This window comes from Dermacentor andersoni, chromosome 6, assembly GCF_023375885.2.
Source record: "Dermacentor andersoni chromosome 6, qqDerAnde1_hic_scaffold, whole genome shotgun sequence".
Lineage (NCBI taxonomy): Eukaryota > Metazoa > Arthropoda > Arachnida > Ixodida > Ixodidae > Dermacentor > Dermacentor andersoni.
Genome location: NC_092819.1, coordinates 37564428 through 37582189, shown reverse-complemented (window position 1 = coordinate 37582189; position 17762 = coordinate 37564428). Strand labels below are relative to the sequence as shown.

The following is a 17762-nucleotide window of genomic DNA, read 5'->3' as shown; positions in this document are numbered from 1 at the left end:
TTTGTCGGCTGAAGTTCCTGAACGGTACACGGGAATGTCCACCTAACCAATTTGGAAACTAAATTCTGAGACACCTAGGGCGCCGTTAATGCTGTTTAGAAAGCTGGTCTGGGGTCGCTGGAACGCCGGCCTTTTGAAAAACTTGAAAAACGTGAGAGTGGAAACACCTGGTGGGATTCGTATGGCTCATGGTTTACGACATATTTAGTTAACATGTAAAAAAAAAATGTGAATACACTTACTGCATATACCAAAGAACAACAAATTACGGCATGTGGTCGTAAAAGAAAATGCATATTAAAAGAAATTAAAACGTCATGATCACACTAAAGCAGGCAGTTGATCGAACCGTCGAGGTGCTCCGTGCACTCTTCACTTCCGCAACCGACAAGTAAACCGGATCTGGGTCATTGTAGTTCTCCTTACAAGCCTTATTTCGCTTCGCCCTCTCGGTTACTCCATGGGCACTGACGTTAAGAAAATGGCCTTTTCAAGCCGTGACAATTAGCGGGAAATGAGAAGTTAAGCCTAGTTTTCTCATTCCCGGCGGCCAACGAGCCGGCGACCACAGCGCCACTCTTGACCCGAGCTGCCTGATCGCGTTCAGGCCCGTCCGAGCCGAGCGCTGAGCCGCGGCTACCGCGGATCCGCGGTTGTCAAGCTTTGAACGAGTGTGTGAATTATGTTCCTGTTAGCGAACGAGTTCCTGTTGACTGTGAGGATCCCTGAATACTAGCAGGGCACAGCTTTTCGTTTGCGTAGGACTTTCTTGAGGTTATGGTTGTTTTGTCTTTGTCCAACCACTGCCAGAATTGACAACGTGCAAGGTTTCGCGGGTGAAGTTTGTTTTGTCACGCCGGGCTAGTAAGTGTTGTGTGGTGCTGTCGCCGTTGCTGTGATATAGGTCTGTCGGCGTCAAGTGCAATTCAACGGAGTCTGAACTGACACGTAGTGACCTACCTACCTATCTGTGAGTTCGTGAATGCGATCTACTTTCCGGGGTACTTCGCATCATGTCTGATTCAATTGTTGCTAACGGCGCCGGCTCACCGAGCTTGTTGAATACGCTTAGACAGTTTAGGTTCCAAAAGAAATGTGCGCAGCAAAGCCCCGGCTTGGAACCGTGTTCGTCGTCGAGCGACCAGTGCCAGAACGAGCGACATGATGTTCATGGTTCTCCCGAGAGAAACGAAGGTTAGTGTCGACCTAAGACTCGTCCAATATCGAAAACTGTATTAGCATCTAAGAGCTATTTGATGTTGTGATGTGCAGATGATATGGTCGTCCCCGAGACTCCCGAATCAGCATTGAAGCGGTCTGGCCCGGATAAAAGGTGAGCGACGTTATACTTCTGTCCTAGTCAACCGTCTGTTATTTCTATCGCGACTCATTCATTCTTTGATGCTTTGAGGTGTGCTAACGTGATAGCGAATCCCGTCAATACAACGTGTTAACCATAACGCCCCTGAATCGAGCAATAATGCTGCCACTTAACGCGGATATTTTTTGCAGTAGACATTACTGGAGGGCGACGCTGTTTACTGCCTTCTTGCCATCATTTTCATAATTTTTTTAAGGCATTGCATTGTATTTAGTAATGTTTTCGAATTTCCTCGTATGCATTCGCTGGGACATGCCAGTTTTATTTCTGCTTTACATGCTGAATGATACGATGGAGAAATTGAACAGAATTTCATGTCATGGTGTTGTAGGTGTTAGCCTAAAACCTCGGGTTTTTATAAAATCACCTGCTTACAGTCTGCCGGGTTGTAAAAAACTGCTATGCTTATTGTTTTTGTGCATTTGACATAGAGCTTGATTTTGCGCTCAATCTTTTTTTTTTTTTTTCATGCTGTCAACAGTGCTGAAGAGTCTCCTGATATAGCAGCAAGCAGCTCAACTGCTGACTTAGAAGAAAGTCCAGCAGTAACAAATGGAGTCAAACGAAAGCGTGTCCTCTCAAGCAGCTCTGAAGATGATGCAGGGAACAGCAGCTCAGGGCAACATGGTTTACATGCCAAAAAGAAAACTAACCAGATAGAGGATGACAGCAGTGGTGAGAAGGACTCTGAGGATGAGTGCACAAGGTACATGACTGACAGGGAGAAAAGTCTCAGGCAGCTCATCGAAGAGTTCAGAGGAGCTGACATTATGGTTGGTAACTGCATGTTGCATTTTGCTTGCTTACAGCTGGAAAAGATATGCTTGACTTACTGTTTCAAACTGTTACAAAATACATATGGATTAACAGAGCACTAAATAAATGAAATTGAATAAAACATGGTTAAATAAAGAATTTTTACTTATACCTACAGATAATTGTGCACACCACTTTACGCTGACAAGCATTTGTGCAATCAATCCGGTTAAACAAGTCTGTAATACCAATTCAAGTTCAGAGAAAAGACGGGGAATGTGGAAGATGGAAATTCAAGACGATGAGCAAAACGTGAACAAGGTGAATGCAGGAGCCAACGTTTCGACAAGTGGACTTGTCTTCTTCAAAAATATGTGTGCCTTGAAGAAGACAAGTCCACTTGTCGAAACGTTGGCTCCTGCATTCACCTTGTTCACGTTTTGCTCGTCAATTCAAGTTCAGTCAGTTGTGCCATTTCGTGAGCATACATTGCAGCCTGATTATTAAACGCTGGCATATGTCGACCCTGCATGCCTTGTTAACATCCTTCAACCAGCCGTGTTTAGCCACATTGTACCAATGTTACAGGGCCACATTAGATCGCAATTATCAACCGCTATGTGATAGCACCATCTGACACCTGCATAACTCTGCTCTCAAAAGCCAAAGTTTGCGTGAACTGAAATTCGTGATTGACTTGTTCAAATCAAGCAGTTTAAAAGCCATCCGAAAGGTTACATGCCAATAAAATATTTTTAGCTCTGATTGAATTAGTTGCAATTTCGAATTATTCAGGTTTTCATTTACTGGTCTACCATGTTAATATTAATTGTTCATTGCTGAGGCAGCCACGTAGTTCTACAAGGTATTTCTTTTTGATAATGCATTGTAGTTGTAAAGTTTGTTAGAAAACATTGCTAATCAAGATTTGACAGGGCCATTATCCTTCCTTGCCTTGATGGTCAAGAAGGTAAAACACAAAATCAGAAGTTTTCTGTTTATCTTGTGGACTACATTTTATGTGTGCCAGTTCACATATTGTTGAGCTGTTATAGGAGAATACTTGATATTTCCAGTATCATAAAAGGTCAGGGTTGCTGGTGGCAACGCAACATATCCTAGGACACAGTGAATAAGAAATATATATATTTACGTTATACTGGGTGTCCAACGCAACTTTAGCCAAACTTTAAAAAAATACGCAAATGCCACGTAGCTGGACCGAACCAAGGTAATGTTTGCCATCGCTTGGAGGTAATACTCATTATTTTTTCATTCCGAATAATTACATAATTAGTCTTAATTAATTAATCAACGTTTCAAAAATAATTAGATGAAAAGTGTCAGTGAGAAAGTTGTAGAGCAACATGAAAAACTCCCAATACAGCTTTCTGTTGCTCAATAGATTCTACATGAAAGTGTTTTTCCGAGTGTGAAGCCTGTGAATACATGCAAAATTGCCACATGACTGGCCGCTTGAAGCACTTTGCGGGCTTCTTTCACGCTTGGACAAACACTTTTATGTAGCACATGTTGAGCAATAGAAAGCTCTCTCAGAAGTTTTTCATGTTCCTCTTCAATTTTCTCATTGACACTTTTCATCTATAATATTTGAGAAGTTCATTATTTAATTGAGACTAATTATGCAATTAGGCGGATTGAATAAAATGATCTGAGTATCTCCACGCGATGAAAAACAACATTACCTTGGTTCTGTGCAGCTGCATGTCATTTGCATATTTTTAAAGTTTGGCCAAAGTTATGTGGAACGCCCTATATACAGGAGTTCAGCAGTTGCATTAGAAGACAGTCCTTGGTGGACTCTCTTCTTTCCTTTCTTCTATCTGCCATGAGAGCATGTGGATTTGCCTGCTGCTTTTACTTCTTAGCCTGGCTCTAAAAGGAAAAAATATTTAACATGCATGTTTCTTTGGACAAAAATTTGCATGCATGTCAGAAAAACCAAGTTATTTGACTTTATTTGTGCTCACTTTGTCATTAAGCAGCATTTAACTTGTACTTTCCAGCGTTTGGGCTTTGTCCTTCTGAGTTTTACATTACGCCATGCAGCACGCAGCAAATTTCTATTACCTCTTTAAAAAAGAATGTTGTTATGTGATCACAGTTGAAAACCTTATAGCTCTGTTGCACTCAGTCGGAATTGCCCTTTAGTTTGTCAGAATGGGTGCCGTCTTGTGCAGCACGAATTTCTCTGTAATCCAGGACCTCCAAGACGCTCTTGTGGCATCTAAATGGAACGTCGTTCAAGCTCGTCTCTACTTGGTGAGAAACCCACCAAACCGCAAGGCCTGCAGCCCACATCGCAATGCGCGGTATAAAACAGTTTCCTCATCTAGCAGCAAAGGGGTGGACTTTGATGGTGGAGAGGAGAGGGAGGTTACACCAAAGGTATGTCTCCTAAACCTCAGTGGTGTGCAGAATGCTCTTGTGATAACCTAAGATCTGGTTGGAATTAAGTTGCAGCTTTTAGGCACATTTAGGTAATAAATTGCAGCCCAATCACTCAACCTATTGCCTTTACCCACATTCCCTGAGACTGCTGCATATTATCTGTACTAGCTCATTCTTTCCTGCATGTTTTGTGCTTTAAAAGCCTAATATACTTTAAAGCACCATCTGACACGCTTTTAAGAATGTTAGCAAAATGATGTACTATGCTTTAAAGGAAATGTTTATTTTACGGGAGATAACCAAGGGCAAACGTCTGTTCTTGAAATCAAGGCACATCACCCATGACATCAGTATAACCCCACAGATTTACTGTACACGAAAAGTTGTTTCTAAAAGGTCGATGTTTCGCTACTTCAAGTGCTATGTAATCTTTTATCCATGAACACTTATCTAGCAATAGAACGATGCTGAAGTCGATGATCTTGCAAAAAGCTGGTGGGGGAGTTTCAGTTGTCGCCATCTGTACTTTGTTTCTGTGCTCCATCTGGTTTACCAAACCTATCATACGAAGATTGACTTTTCCAACATTCCATAAGTGAAATATACCTACCTAGTTTAACATATTGATTCTAAACAGTGTCCATTTGACCTCTCGCACATTGATGTTCTTGTTCCTTGTCACATTCGCAGGTCAAGCTGCAGACATATGTTGCTACAAAAACCGAGTCAGCAGTGAAGAGCTCGAGCGCTACAATAACCGAGTCACCTGTGATGAGCTCAAGTGCTGCAATAACTGAGTCACCTGTGAAGAGCTCAAATGCTGGTCTTTCCAAATTTAAAGCCTTCAACGACCTCAAGTCACGAAGCTCCTACAAGAAGGTGGCACAGCGACCAGCAAAAGCACTAAAAATTGATGATGTCAGTGATGAAGAAGAATATTGTAATGAGGACATCTATGGCTCAGCCGATGACAGTGAGAACAGCGGTGAAGAGTCAAATGACACACCTGCAAAGATAGAAACCAAGCGTGCTATCACAGAGTTCTTTGACAATGCCTCTTTTAATGAACTACTTGCAATCCCTGGCTGCAGCCGGAAGAAGGTAGAAGCTGTTCTGGAGAATCGACCATATGAAACATGGAAGAATCTGGTGGGTTATATTACTCTCAGTGATAAAGTTTTGTCTAGAAAGGCGATGTTTAGCACACTGTTTTCATCGCTTCAGTCATATTATGTTTTAGTACTTGAAGTAGCAAAGTAAGCATATGTTCCATACTCCTTTTCTTAAATCCTAGTGCAAATAGAAAATAAATGCTGCCTTGATTTGCTGCTTTAGTGTTTTCTGGTGTGCGGTTGTAAAGTTGCGCATGCTTGGAGAGTAGTACCATTTGCATCCATGCATGGAAAGAAAAAGTGTGGTACATTATGTGCCATTGTCTAAGCATTGCTACATTTAACTATTTTCTTGTATTGTAGCATTTTGTTCTTTATACTCACAACGGTTATATACAAGTAGTTGATTTTGTTTGAATTTAAGACCTGCACTCAAGAACAATGCACATTTGTTTGTGGGGTTGTAGCAGATGGGCTGCCTGAGAACAGATTCTTCGACACTCTAATTGGCTATATGTGCATGTGTGTGACCAGAGGAGGTATTGTGTAAGTTTCCACCTAGTGGAAGGGTCGGTACATTTTGTCTGCTGCTGAAGTGCTGATTGGCTGGGGGCACCTGACTCCTTCTGACACATACCTAAGCCCATCCAACCAGAACTTCAACAGCAGACGAAATGGACATGTCCTCTAGATGGACGCTTACAGAATACACCCCCAGTAGTGATTCTGATAGAACTGCATAGTATAGTCATAGTGCTATAATGCGTAGGTTGTACAATGTCATTGGCAGAGCACATGATTGTGACATTGTAGTCATGCTCTGAAGGTCAGCTACAGATTTTGCAAAGTCAGCTCTGATTGACTCTTGATTTTTGTTATATTTGTTTGAGGTGCGGAGATATTACAAAGGTTATCCAGTGTTTGTGTTAAGCCAGTAATAATTTTATCGTAATTAGAAAATGTTATCATCTGCTTATTCCTTGAGACATAGTGAGCTGTTCTCATAGGAAACATTCAACCAACAAATTAGTAAGTTTGGGTGAGTGAGCTGAGTTTGTCCAAAATGATCAAAGACGGTACAAAACAAAGGATGCAAGAGTGACAACACAGATGGGTCATCTGAGTCAATTGTCCTTTATTTGCTTCATGCTGTTTGATTTTGATGTTAGCCTACCAACTCGCCAGCTTTCCGCCATTTTGATTATAAAAGCAGCATTTCACAATTCATTGCTACCTTGTTTGGGAGCACATTGTTAAACTAGCGGCGTTTGCCAATGCAAACTTTCACTCTCTTTGTCCAGGTGTATAAGTTTGAAACCTGCAAAAACTTGACGCCCACTATGCTGAACAGTTCCAAGAATTTGCTTCACACACGTGGTGTGGTCAATCGCCTGATGGCCCGCTGCCAGAGCATCTCAGACCAGATGCAGGAAATTGTGTCACGCCTTGTGAGGGGTGAGAGCGAAGACTCCGACGAGTACATCAAGACCCAACCATCCCTGCTTAACCAAAGGTTGGCCATTCATATTTATTTCTCTTGTTTTCTTTTTTTCTGGCAATTTGTAGAGTGATCTCGTACACCAGACAGTTTTGCATGAGTGGTTGTCAAGGAATGGCCGAGGCGTATGCTCATCCTGAAGGAACTACATAACTTAAGTTATGAGCTATATGACTGAATGATATTTGTTATGCTTAGACCAAGCTGTTGTGTTTTGGATTACCTCCTTTCATACCGTGATAGTTTGGTTTAGGCTGGAGATTCACTCCTCAAATGGAGCTGCCAGTGTGCACCTTATCTACAGCTCATTGAATACAGTTATATCTTGACTTAGCGAAGTCGATGGGACCAAAGAATTACTTTATCAAATCAAGAGCCTCAGTAAATTGCAAACACTCGTGGGAATAACACTAAATTAATGAAGAGCTAAAAGATATGTGTTCACCACTGTATGAACTTTTCATAGACAGTAAGACTGTGAAGTGCATCTTGTGTTTCTGCATGAAGTGGGAAACCTTGATAGGTCAATGGTGTCCATCACCTAAACTGAAGCTCAACGTAATCATACTAAATGCATAAGCATTTCTACACCTACCGAACAAGAAAACCCATCTGTCCATCTCTCGCATGAGACGAATCGCTATAAAAACATTAATGTATGAAAAAATTAATTTGGAATGGAAACGGCAGTGGTGAGTTCCGAACGTACGACCCCACGTTTATAAGCTGAGTGTCTTATCCACTGGGATAAACACCCATGCTTGCAGATGGTATATTGAATATATCTGAATCATATGAATGTGTTGTTCCGGCAGTACGAAACAAATGTGAAATAACGGTTTCTGTGAACTCTTTGTGGAAAGATTTAGTGATGGTGGAATAAAAGCAATCTCTAGAACTTGGAATGTTGTAGACAAAGAAAATTTCGACTTTGCAAAAATTTAATGCCAAACATTCCACGTCCCCTTTGCATTTTGGTGGTCGTAGGATGTGCCTTCCATTGGGACATTCTTTTACAGACCGAAATGCCACCGATCTCTGAGGGATCATGCATTTCACGTCGTGCAACACTGACAGATAAGCATTCAGTGAGTTGATAAGGATTATAAGGAGCGATGAGGGATATGTGGGTCTCATCATGGTTGATAATGGTTCAACACAGATGGATAAGATGCTGAAGAGGGATAAGGGCTTATAATGATCGAAGCTGTTCTGATACGGGTTGATAAGGATCAGATTATTGCAATGAGGTTGATAACAACCAATAAGGTTGATGACAACTTATAAAAGTTGATAAGTGTTTTACTGGTCAGATCAAGTTTGATAAGATTGATAATTACACTGGGCTGCATGGAGATAACCAAATGGCACAATGCTTACAGTGCAACTTCTGTGTTTCTTTAACCATATTAGGATATTGTTATCTTCAAATGGCATTGACAGTCCTGTCAACGGTAGGGTGGCTCAGTTTACTTTGGAACTCATTGACAAATTTCAATAACCAATAAACGAGGTACCGTAACTGTAAAGGGTAGCTGCTTCGTGTGACGTCATGATCAGTCGATCTCGTCAGATCCTACACCACCATATTATAAACATGCAGAATGCGTGCTAAATGCGCAGTACACATGGTGCTAATGCCAAAAGGCGAAGCTAACAATGTCTTCTGATGACACGGGGAAGCTTTTCAGCTCTTTTGAATAAGACAGTTGTTCACAATGTAAGTATGGCATTGTTTTAACGTCATTCATGATGACGTGGATGGTGGCCCTTCCGTATTCGACATGGCTAGTGCGTTGAGTGTCATGAGGGCGTTTGCAGGAAGGTGGGGCTTCATGGAGAAACTGACTTGCAGAATTGCTGAGTTTGAGGATGCTGTCATTGGTGTAAGGCCGCCACAGTGGCAAGTGAAAATCAAATTTTTGTGCAGCCTGCTTACAAATAAAACTTAGCTGCATATTTGTTTGAGTGAGAATTAACGTCTCTTTGGCCAGAATGTCTATATCCGCTCATCTGCCATTGTCGGTTAATTCATACATTGCTTAGTGTGTACCTCATCCACGTTTCTCGCTAACTACGTAATAACGGGGTTTTACTGTAGACAGTGCACTTCCTCTGCAAACTTGTCTTTGCACAGAGCATGGCATATAAATTCACAAACCGCCAGCATTCCACCTGCAGATGAATGAAGCAGCTGGGCAGGCCTATGCCATTTTGCCATTTGGCTGACTGGATGTTTACAAGCGAGAGCTGCTTTCGCCACTGTCCCAGCGCTATCTTGTAATCTTGCGTTCTGATTGGCTTGCAATAAATGCCTTTTTCTCCGTTGACAAAAATTAGTCTGGGACTGATTGGCACAACAAGGGCTTTTTCGCCAGACCTATCTGTCGCCAACATAGATTTCTTCTTCACTGATCTAAATAAGTGACTGGCAATCCCGCAGCCTTTAGATCCTTTACTAGAATACTGCTATCACTTGACCCCTCGTCCATCTTCATTCTGTCTGGTTCTTTTCTGCCAACCCATGAGTGATTAATTACCATATTGGCGTTAAACTAATGCACACCTTTCTTAAAAAGAGAGCAGTCGGTCCGAAAACTGCTTGCGCATTACATTTGGATACAAAGCCAAAACCGCATTCGTGATGTTGGCAACTGCCTACTGTCATAGCAGTCAGATGTAGCATCGTTGCCATCACGAGATAGATGGCAGCAGAGCATGATTTCTTGAAAGTATGTGGGGGTTTATTTTGTGCTTGACTACGATCACTTTCGGAGATACTACTACTTTTGCAAGGCTTTGTGTGGCTCGACAACAGATGTATCAGCGCATATGGCCAGCAGCGTTTCTGGGGCTATGTCAAGCTCGCTATATGCGCAGTGTGCCAGGAAGGCTTTCGAGCACCATACTTTAACAAGTCCATGCAGAGTCATGTAAAATCTCATTAAAGTGATAGTAGTATCTCTAAAAGTGATTGCTCAAGAATGCCGCCTTGTGTGCTTGGTATCTGTGGCCAGTGAAGCACAAATGGCGACAATGATATGCTGCTTTCATTATGAAAGCTCATGTTAAAAAAGGTTTCTCTACTGTGAAAGGTAAATTCTGCATATCTTGTTTTTTCTGATTGTGAATGTGGTGTGTTTGTATATTTTTCTTTTATAAATTGACCGCATGTTACATTCAGGTGTAGCTTGCATTCAGATGCACTTTTCTTTTAATTGGGCATGTTTTGTGCGTGCGTAAGAGTTGTGCAAATGTGGTAGTCTTCTGTGAAGTATAGATGCAAGCTGTCGCTTTACACTGCTCTAGTTAATAGCCAGAGGGAATGAACACATTTGTCACAGCTCATTGCTATGTCTCTTCATCTAAGCTTGTGCAGGGAATAAGTGAGCTATGCATGGAGATTATGGATCATGACCTCGAGCTGTCTCTTTTCCAGCTTACATCTCTCGCCATATCAGCTCATTGGCCTCAATTGGCTGGCAGTCATGCACAAACAGGAAGTGAATGGCATCCTTGCTGATGAAATGGGCCTGGGCAAGACCATCCAGGCCATTGCATTCCTGGCCTACCTGCAGCAGCAAGGGGAGGCCTCGCCACACCTGGTCGTAGTGCCTTCTTCTACTTTGGGTACAGAAAGGCTGTTTGACCTACTCTTCGCTGTAGATAATTTTGTGTGCTGCTCATAGTCCACACGGTGATAATGACTGATTGATCGATCGGTTGATTGATTACACACTAATGCTTTCTCACTACTGTTGATGAATATGCAGATAGAGTACAGTAAAACCACATTAATTTGACCCTCGTTGATTTGGAAAATTGGAAAATGCAGACCTGTCCTTTGGTCCTGGCAGGCACGTGCATTATTTAATGTGATCAAAGTCTCGTTAGTTCAGATGTATTTGGCTGCACATAGGTCAATTCGGACAATTCTCGGAGCTCGCCAAGCAGGGAGTGGTGCAAATGTGCAATGCAAAAGAGCAAAAACGGCACTAGCGTCCAACTGAAATGAAGCGGCAGAGTACATCACCATAATCGTCAGCAGAAATCGTATGTGAATGACAGCAGCGGCTTAACACTTTGTCCATGTTTGTGCCTTTATAGCCTTCATTCTTTACTGCCACGCATAACATGGTTTCGTCCGCAGTGGTTGTGACAAATGGTAGTTTCGTTTTGACTCAGTGCGTGCATCGGCTGCATGCCCACAGAACCGCATGTCACTGTCCATGATCGTGTTGATAGCGATTGCGGCAAACAGTTTCGTTCTGACTCGGTGCGAAGCTGTTGAGGATGAAGAGCGCCGGCTACATCACGATGAACAGATGATCTATTGGAAACCAGTTCACTTGCGAAAAGGTAATTGGGATGTGCGCGCGGTAGTGAGAAGTGTGTCTCAGGTGAAGACGCACACCGCGCTGCAAAGCAAGTCACGAGGCCTTCACCGCTGCGAGCGCTAATCAGTCACGAGATCACAAGAATTGCAGCTTCCGCACTGCTCTTGTGCAAAATAGAAATGGGATTTGCAGATTCATTCGGTAAATAAAAGCATATCGATGTAAGCATTTGTTTATTGTTTTGTTTATACCCTCGATAATTTCACGTTTGGTTAATTTAGACATTTTTTTTACTCCCATGACATCTGAATCAACTAGGTTTTACTGTACGTATTATAGGTCTTAGTCTGATCTGGAATGAAGTCTTTTCTCTCTCTCGCTCTCACTCTCTATTGCAATGTGCAGTTAGGCTGCTGCCAGCACATTCTCATTCACCTGCATAATGAACAAGTAGTCATTGACTCACTTACCCACTCGATTCATTGATTGATTGATTTTGTGAAGCAGCCTTTATCTGCATCTTTACAGTTACGTTACTTCCATATGGCTAAGCAATCTGTTGCATGTCTTTTCTTGCAGTGATGCCAAGAGAGCAGATAAAATGTGTTTACAACGAGGGGTTTCATTCCTTATTGCCTTGAAACTTGGCAGGCAGATAAAATTTTCATCACAAATTCAGCATTCACGAACACACTAAGAGGGCACCCTAATTGTACCACATACTAGGGGTGTGCAAATATCAATTTTCAAATTCAGATCGAATATGAATACTTAGCTTCAAATATCAAATCGAATATCAAATAATGATAGGCACATGCATTTATTAGCAAGTTGGGCTGATTTGTTGTGTTGGAACATTGCAATTGCATTGTCAATGTTAAAAAACTAGACTAGCAAGCCGTTTTACTAAAACATTGTGTATTTGGCTCATGTTAGCTTGGAAAATTTAGTAATTCTCACTAGCTGTCCTTGCCAGCCTGTGCCTTACTATACTGCATCAAACACTTGTAAACTTGTAGGCATTTGACACTGTGCCATTTGTCACACATCGCACTTGCTGTCAAGAAATATACTCAAGATTGGGGGTGGTGCTGCACAAAAAAATTAAAAAATGGGAAAGAAAAAAAAGCACCCTTTGTGCAAACCCATGCCCCTTGCTACTAAAAGGCTGGCTTTACCGCAAAGTTCTGACGTCTAGTGGGTAAGTGTGCTTCGCGGGCGAATTTCGCTAGCAGCACGAAATTGTCACGAAATTTAGCAAAAAATCGCCCCAGTAGTTTTAGATGAGATAGAAACAAATGCTAATAATCGCGTTTGTTCCCGCACAGCCAGAAATATAGTCGATTTGATTTAAATATTCCTATCCAACCGAATATTCAAACATTTTCGAATGTATATTTTTCGAATCGAACAGAAACATTAAAAATATAATAGTCGATAATGTTCGAACTTTAGAATATTCGTACACCCATACCACATACATATAAACTGTTGGACAAGAAATTTTAAGAACCACTGAAGAGGAACCTAGTTGCCACCAATCAGTGGAAGCTCCTGCCCCATCTGGCTTTGAGCTGTGCATTAGGTTACCATAGGTAACCCAAATCGTAGCAACATGTCACAAAAACAGGTTGCAAAATCAAAGTGGAAGAGCAGCTGCTAGTATTGTTCAGGCTGCTACGAGGCACCAAGCTTCTGCTTTGATGGCCCTCTCTACTTTTTTCTTGTCATTATGGACTTCTTGAACTTATGGACCTTCTTGATATGTTTCACATTTGCAGAGAACTGGATGAGAGAGTTTACGCTGTGGTGCCCCTCGCTCGACATTCTTGTCTATCATGGCAGCCAGAAGGACCGACGTGAGCTGAAGTACAAGATTCTTGGGGGCGAAGTAGGAAACTTTGATGTTCTTATTACGACGTAAGTGCATCTTAACCGCTTAAGAAAAATGTTGGCGGTAATAGCGTAATTTTATATGCTTACTTTGAATCTAGGGGCCATCTTGGTTAGTCTCATTTGGTTTAAACTTTATACTAGTTTTATTTACCTAATTTTTGGAAAAGCTTGCAAAAGATATGTTAGTCGGATTTTGCTAAACAGGATGCAGGGTGTCTAACAACCGGGAAAACGGGGAATTCTCAGGGATTTTAGATAGTCTGGAAACACTTAGGGAAAACTCGGAGACTTTGTGCTTCTATCAGCTGTAATTTTATTGAAAGGGAATGAAAGACGCGGTAATGCTGGCTCGAGTAACCGAGAGGAATCGTAACCAATTGTCTTTGATGCCGTGTCGCCGGCTGGAGGAGTTGCCAGCGCACAGTCAACGACTGATTTTCCGGATGCCCGATAATTCGGACAGCTTCACGTCACCACCACTTACCCGATAGAGTCAATGTATCAGAAGGTCTGAAATTTCGGACGCAAGAACCTTTCGCAGTATGATTTTACGGACTTTTTGCCATGACCGCAAGTCCGAAGCGACATTAGTCACAGCCACTATCGCCACCATTTTGATTACCCCGCCGCCAGGAACCGGCACTATCACATGCAGATCCGCTGGCAGCCATAGCCACCATTGCTGCAATATGCCCAGCTGCTTCAATGTTCGTTATTAAGCTTTTTGTCATTCTGTGCTTTGTTTCTCATTGAAAGAATTCGCCGCTGTCAACCATGGCGCTAACTCTGCCTTTGTAGTCCTCGTCAATAGCTTCGAAGCTCGGAAAGCATGTTGCGTTACATAATATTGGTTCCCAAAAGTCAACTTTGCCTCAGTACAGCGGTATCACGCGGTGAAGCACGACACGTGGGACAGGGCAATTGTCACGTGTATAGTATGCATTCCTTAATTATACATGAGCGCGCCCGCATCTCCTGTCACAGTACAAGCTTCGATATGCCTAATAAGTGTACTGGCAGGCCGTCAGAGTTTTTTCGGATGTGCCTGTGTCAATGTGAGCCCTTAATGGCAATAAAAGACAGGCACTAAATTTTTTTTCGAACTGCCTGATTTTTTTTACGTTTACGCTTGCCCTAGGGAGTCCGAAAAATCAGACGTTGGCTGTACAACTGACCAAGAGGATGTTACAAATGGTCCATGGGGTGAACGTGCATTGAAAGGAGGATGAGCACAGAAAAGACCTACGCATTGAGGAATGAACGAAAAAGGAAGCGTGTTGCCACTTCTTTGAAGAAGCTTGAGCTCAAAAAACCAGTGTTGGCTGACGCCGGGATGAAGGTGTCCCTCATACAAACCAAAATAAACTCTTTAAAGTGGGGAAACGCAACACTGAGGTGTTGTGCACGGGCTGAAAGTATGTCAGGACAGTTGAAGTTGACTTACCAGCTGTTGAGAGAGTCTCACTTGTGACAGTTCGGGCTTCATACCAATGAGCTTGCTATCAGTTAAAAATCTCTCACACTTGAAAATATTTAGTTTTGAATGCATCTCCTTTTTAGTCATATTTGAGATTGTTCGACTCTATTTGCAATGGGTTTTACCATACTTTTTAAAGATAATTTTATTTGCTGCGCATGTTAGTAACCTCTTCCTTCTCTTTTCTTTTTGAATAAAATAAACATTACTCCTTACTGTTCAAACTCGATTAAGTTATTTGTTCCTTTTTTAATTTTTTTTAACATGCTCACTAGAGAGTGACAGCATCAGGCGAAATTGTGTCAGCCCGGCTTGACATAAAACAAAGTTCGTGTCACTCAGGGAATCTTGCAAAGGCACTCAAGGAAAACCTGGAAAACTCGGGGGAATTTTCGAATGTCAACTTGGTAGACACCCTGGGAAGTTAACGTCAGGGTACATTGTGCTCTTTAAGCTGTTCTTTTAAATACTCATTCACTAAGTTGAGACTAATGCTTGGTTTTTTAGCTTTCACATAGATTTTCAGACATTCGGTATTTTGTGGCTTCATGTTGTATTAATTTTGCACATGGTGTATTTATGTATATTGAAAGCAAATATGCTATTATTTCTTACCTCATTCACGTAAGTTTCCAGATATTGAGCAGCAACATTTTTCATAATTTATTCACAAGAGACCAGTTCATCATGTATGCAGGTACGTTCTGAAGTGCGGCAAGATTAACAGAACTGTGACTTCAGTTGTATCAATGAATTATGGTCATGCGAAGAGTGTGTGCCAAAGATTTCACAATGGTGATCAATTTGATTGTTGCTAATATGGAATACTTCATTGGTATATTATTGCACCGGCTAGTCTTTAAGCCTTGAAATGCAGAAACATTAAAAATTCGATGACTGCATCAAGAGACACTGTTGGCAGTAGTATGATTGTTTTTTTACTTTTCTCGTGCATTGTTTGGTGCCGCTGGTGACACATCTCATTGGGGATGGCTTGTTCTCTCTCTATGCCTTGTCGAGACAGGTACAACATGATTTCTGGAAATGGAGAAGACAGGAGCCTCTTCAAGAAAGTACCCTTTCATTATGTGATCTTTGATGAAGCCCACATGCTCAAAAATATGGCATCACAACGCTATGCCAACCTCATGAAGATCAGTGTGAGTGCAGCTTCATCACCTGTACCTTCGCTACTACTGCTGTAATTGGTTAAAAATGAAATACAGTCAACAACCGATTTTCAGGACGTTCCTGATCATTTGGATGCTTTCGCAGCACTGCCGCAGACCCCACAGAGCCAATGCATAAAACTTCTGAACTTTTGGACACAAACGCCAATCGCCCTCCGATATTACGGACTTTTTTGCCTTGACTGCAGGTCTGAAACAGTATTAAGCGAAGCCACCACTGCCTCCATTTTCATTATCTCGCAGCCTCAAACCCACGCTCTTGCAAGCTGATCCACTGGTAGCTGTATCCACCACTGCGACAACTATAGGCCTAGCTGTTTTGATGTTCACTGCCAAGCTTCCTGATTTTCGATGCCGCATTTCGTGTTGAAATAATTCGCCGCTGTCAGAAATGGCGCCAACTCCGCCTTTGAAATCCTCACTGATGGCTTTGAAGTACGGAAAGCACAACATGTCACATAATGCCGGTTCCCAAAAGTCAGCTTTGCCGCAGTACACTGCAGTATACGCGGTGTATTGCGGTGAAGCATAGCAAGACTAGAAAGGGGCAACTGTCACAGGATACATTATGTATTGCTTAATTCTACACGCGTGCACTTGCTGTCTCCTGTCATAGTGCGAGCATCGATATGCCTAATAAGTGTACTGGCAGGCCTTCAGAGCTATTTCGGACGTGCCTGTAGCAATTTGAGCCTTTGAGGGCAGTAAAAGACGTATTCATTTTTTCAAACTGCCCAATCTTTTGGAAGTTGTTGCAGTTCCTAGGAAGACCAAAAATTCGGATGTTGACTGTATATTGCAGTCAGATTTAGACATTGCTCTGCACACAAGAGAGTTTGTTAAAAAAAATTAACTGTCCGATGCAAGCTCTCAAGCAAGGAAGTTGCACTTTTGAGGAAAAAGTTTAAAATTTGCTTGGTAGACTTTGGTAGATGGTCACTTCCTTTGTGTAATATCCTTTATGCAAAAATAAAATTGTAGAAAAGGAAAGAAAGCATGCACAGCTTAATTATGGCCTGGTAATTTGGTGTTCTTATGCAGTCTTCTTTTAATGGTTTACCTACTTTACAATCAGTATGTTGTTCATGTGAACATTCTGAGAGCAGTCAACTGAGAACCAACCTAAATCTGTGAGTTGTTCTGGGCAGCTGAATTTGTTGGTTCAAGGGAAGAGATAGCTTTCACAAAGCTCTTCTGCTGCAAAACAGTTTAAGAAAAAGTTCTTGTGCACCTTCTCCACTCGAACGACCATACGACTGCTGCCAGTTAAACTTTCTGCATTCACAACGTTTAGCTGTACGAGTCTTGCGTTAGCCTTGCAGGAATAAAGCATTACGGCAGCACACTTCAAGAGATAAGACTGCTTACTTGAGTACATAAGACCGTATATTTGATTGCATCCCGCTTTTCTGCTTGCAGGCAAAGCGAAAAATTCTTCTTACTGGGACCCCACTGCAGAACAACCTCGTGGAACTCATGTCCCTGCTCACATTCGTCATGCCCAACATGTTTTGCAAGAAGGCAGACCAAATCAAGCTCATGTTTTCTGCAGCTTCTGTGAGTCCCACTTGTTACAGTTAACTTCTTCTAGCCTGTTGTCATGATTTTGCAACATATCAAATTTTAGCTCATAAATTGAAAGAGAACTCTAGAGGAATCCTGATCTTGACATCCTGTGTGGTCATTCATCAAAAACGCATCAG

General features: G+C 41.9%; 1 protein-coding gene across 1 annotated transcript in view; it reads left to right on the top strand.

Moving 5' to 3' along the window:
* The window catches only part of Etl1 (SWI/SNF-related, matrix-associated actin-dependent regulator of chromatin, subfamily a, containing DEAD/H box 1), a 37688-nt gene continuing 19926 nt past the window's right edge, over positions 1 to 17762 (top strand). The window contains exons 1-10 of the mRNA XM_050170659.3: positions 1 to 1194; positions 1273 to 1333; positions 1863 to 2154; positions 4361 to 4546; positions 5240 to 5698; positions 6963 to 7174; positions 10599 to 10789; positions 13278 to 13416; positions 15894 to 16029; positions 17479 to 17616. Coding sequence (XP_050026616.1) covers positions 1014 to 1194; positions 1273 to 1333; positions 1863 to 2154; positions 4361 to 4546; positions 5240 to 5698; positions 6963 to 7174; positions 10599 to 10789; positions 13278 to 13416; positions 15894 to 16029; positions 17479 to 17616 — 1995 coding nt within the window. The 5' untranslated portion in view covers positions 1 to 1013. The remainder of the gene's footprint in view (positions 1195 to 1272; positions 1334 to 1862; positions 2155 to 4360; positions 4547 to 5239; positions 5699 to 6962; positions 7175 to 10598; positions 10790 to 13277; positions 13417 to 15893; positions 16030 to 17478; positions 17617 to 17762) is intronic.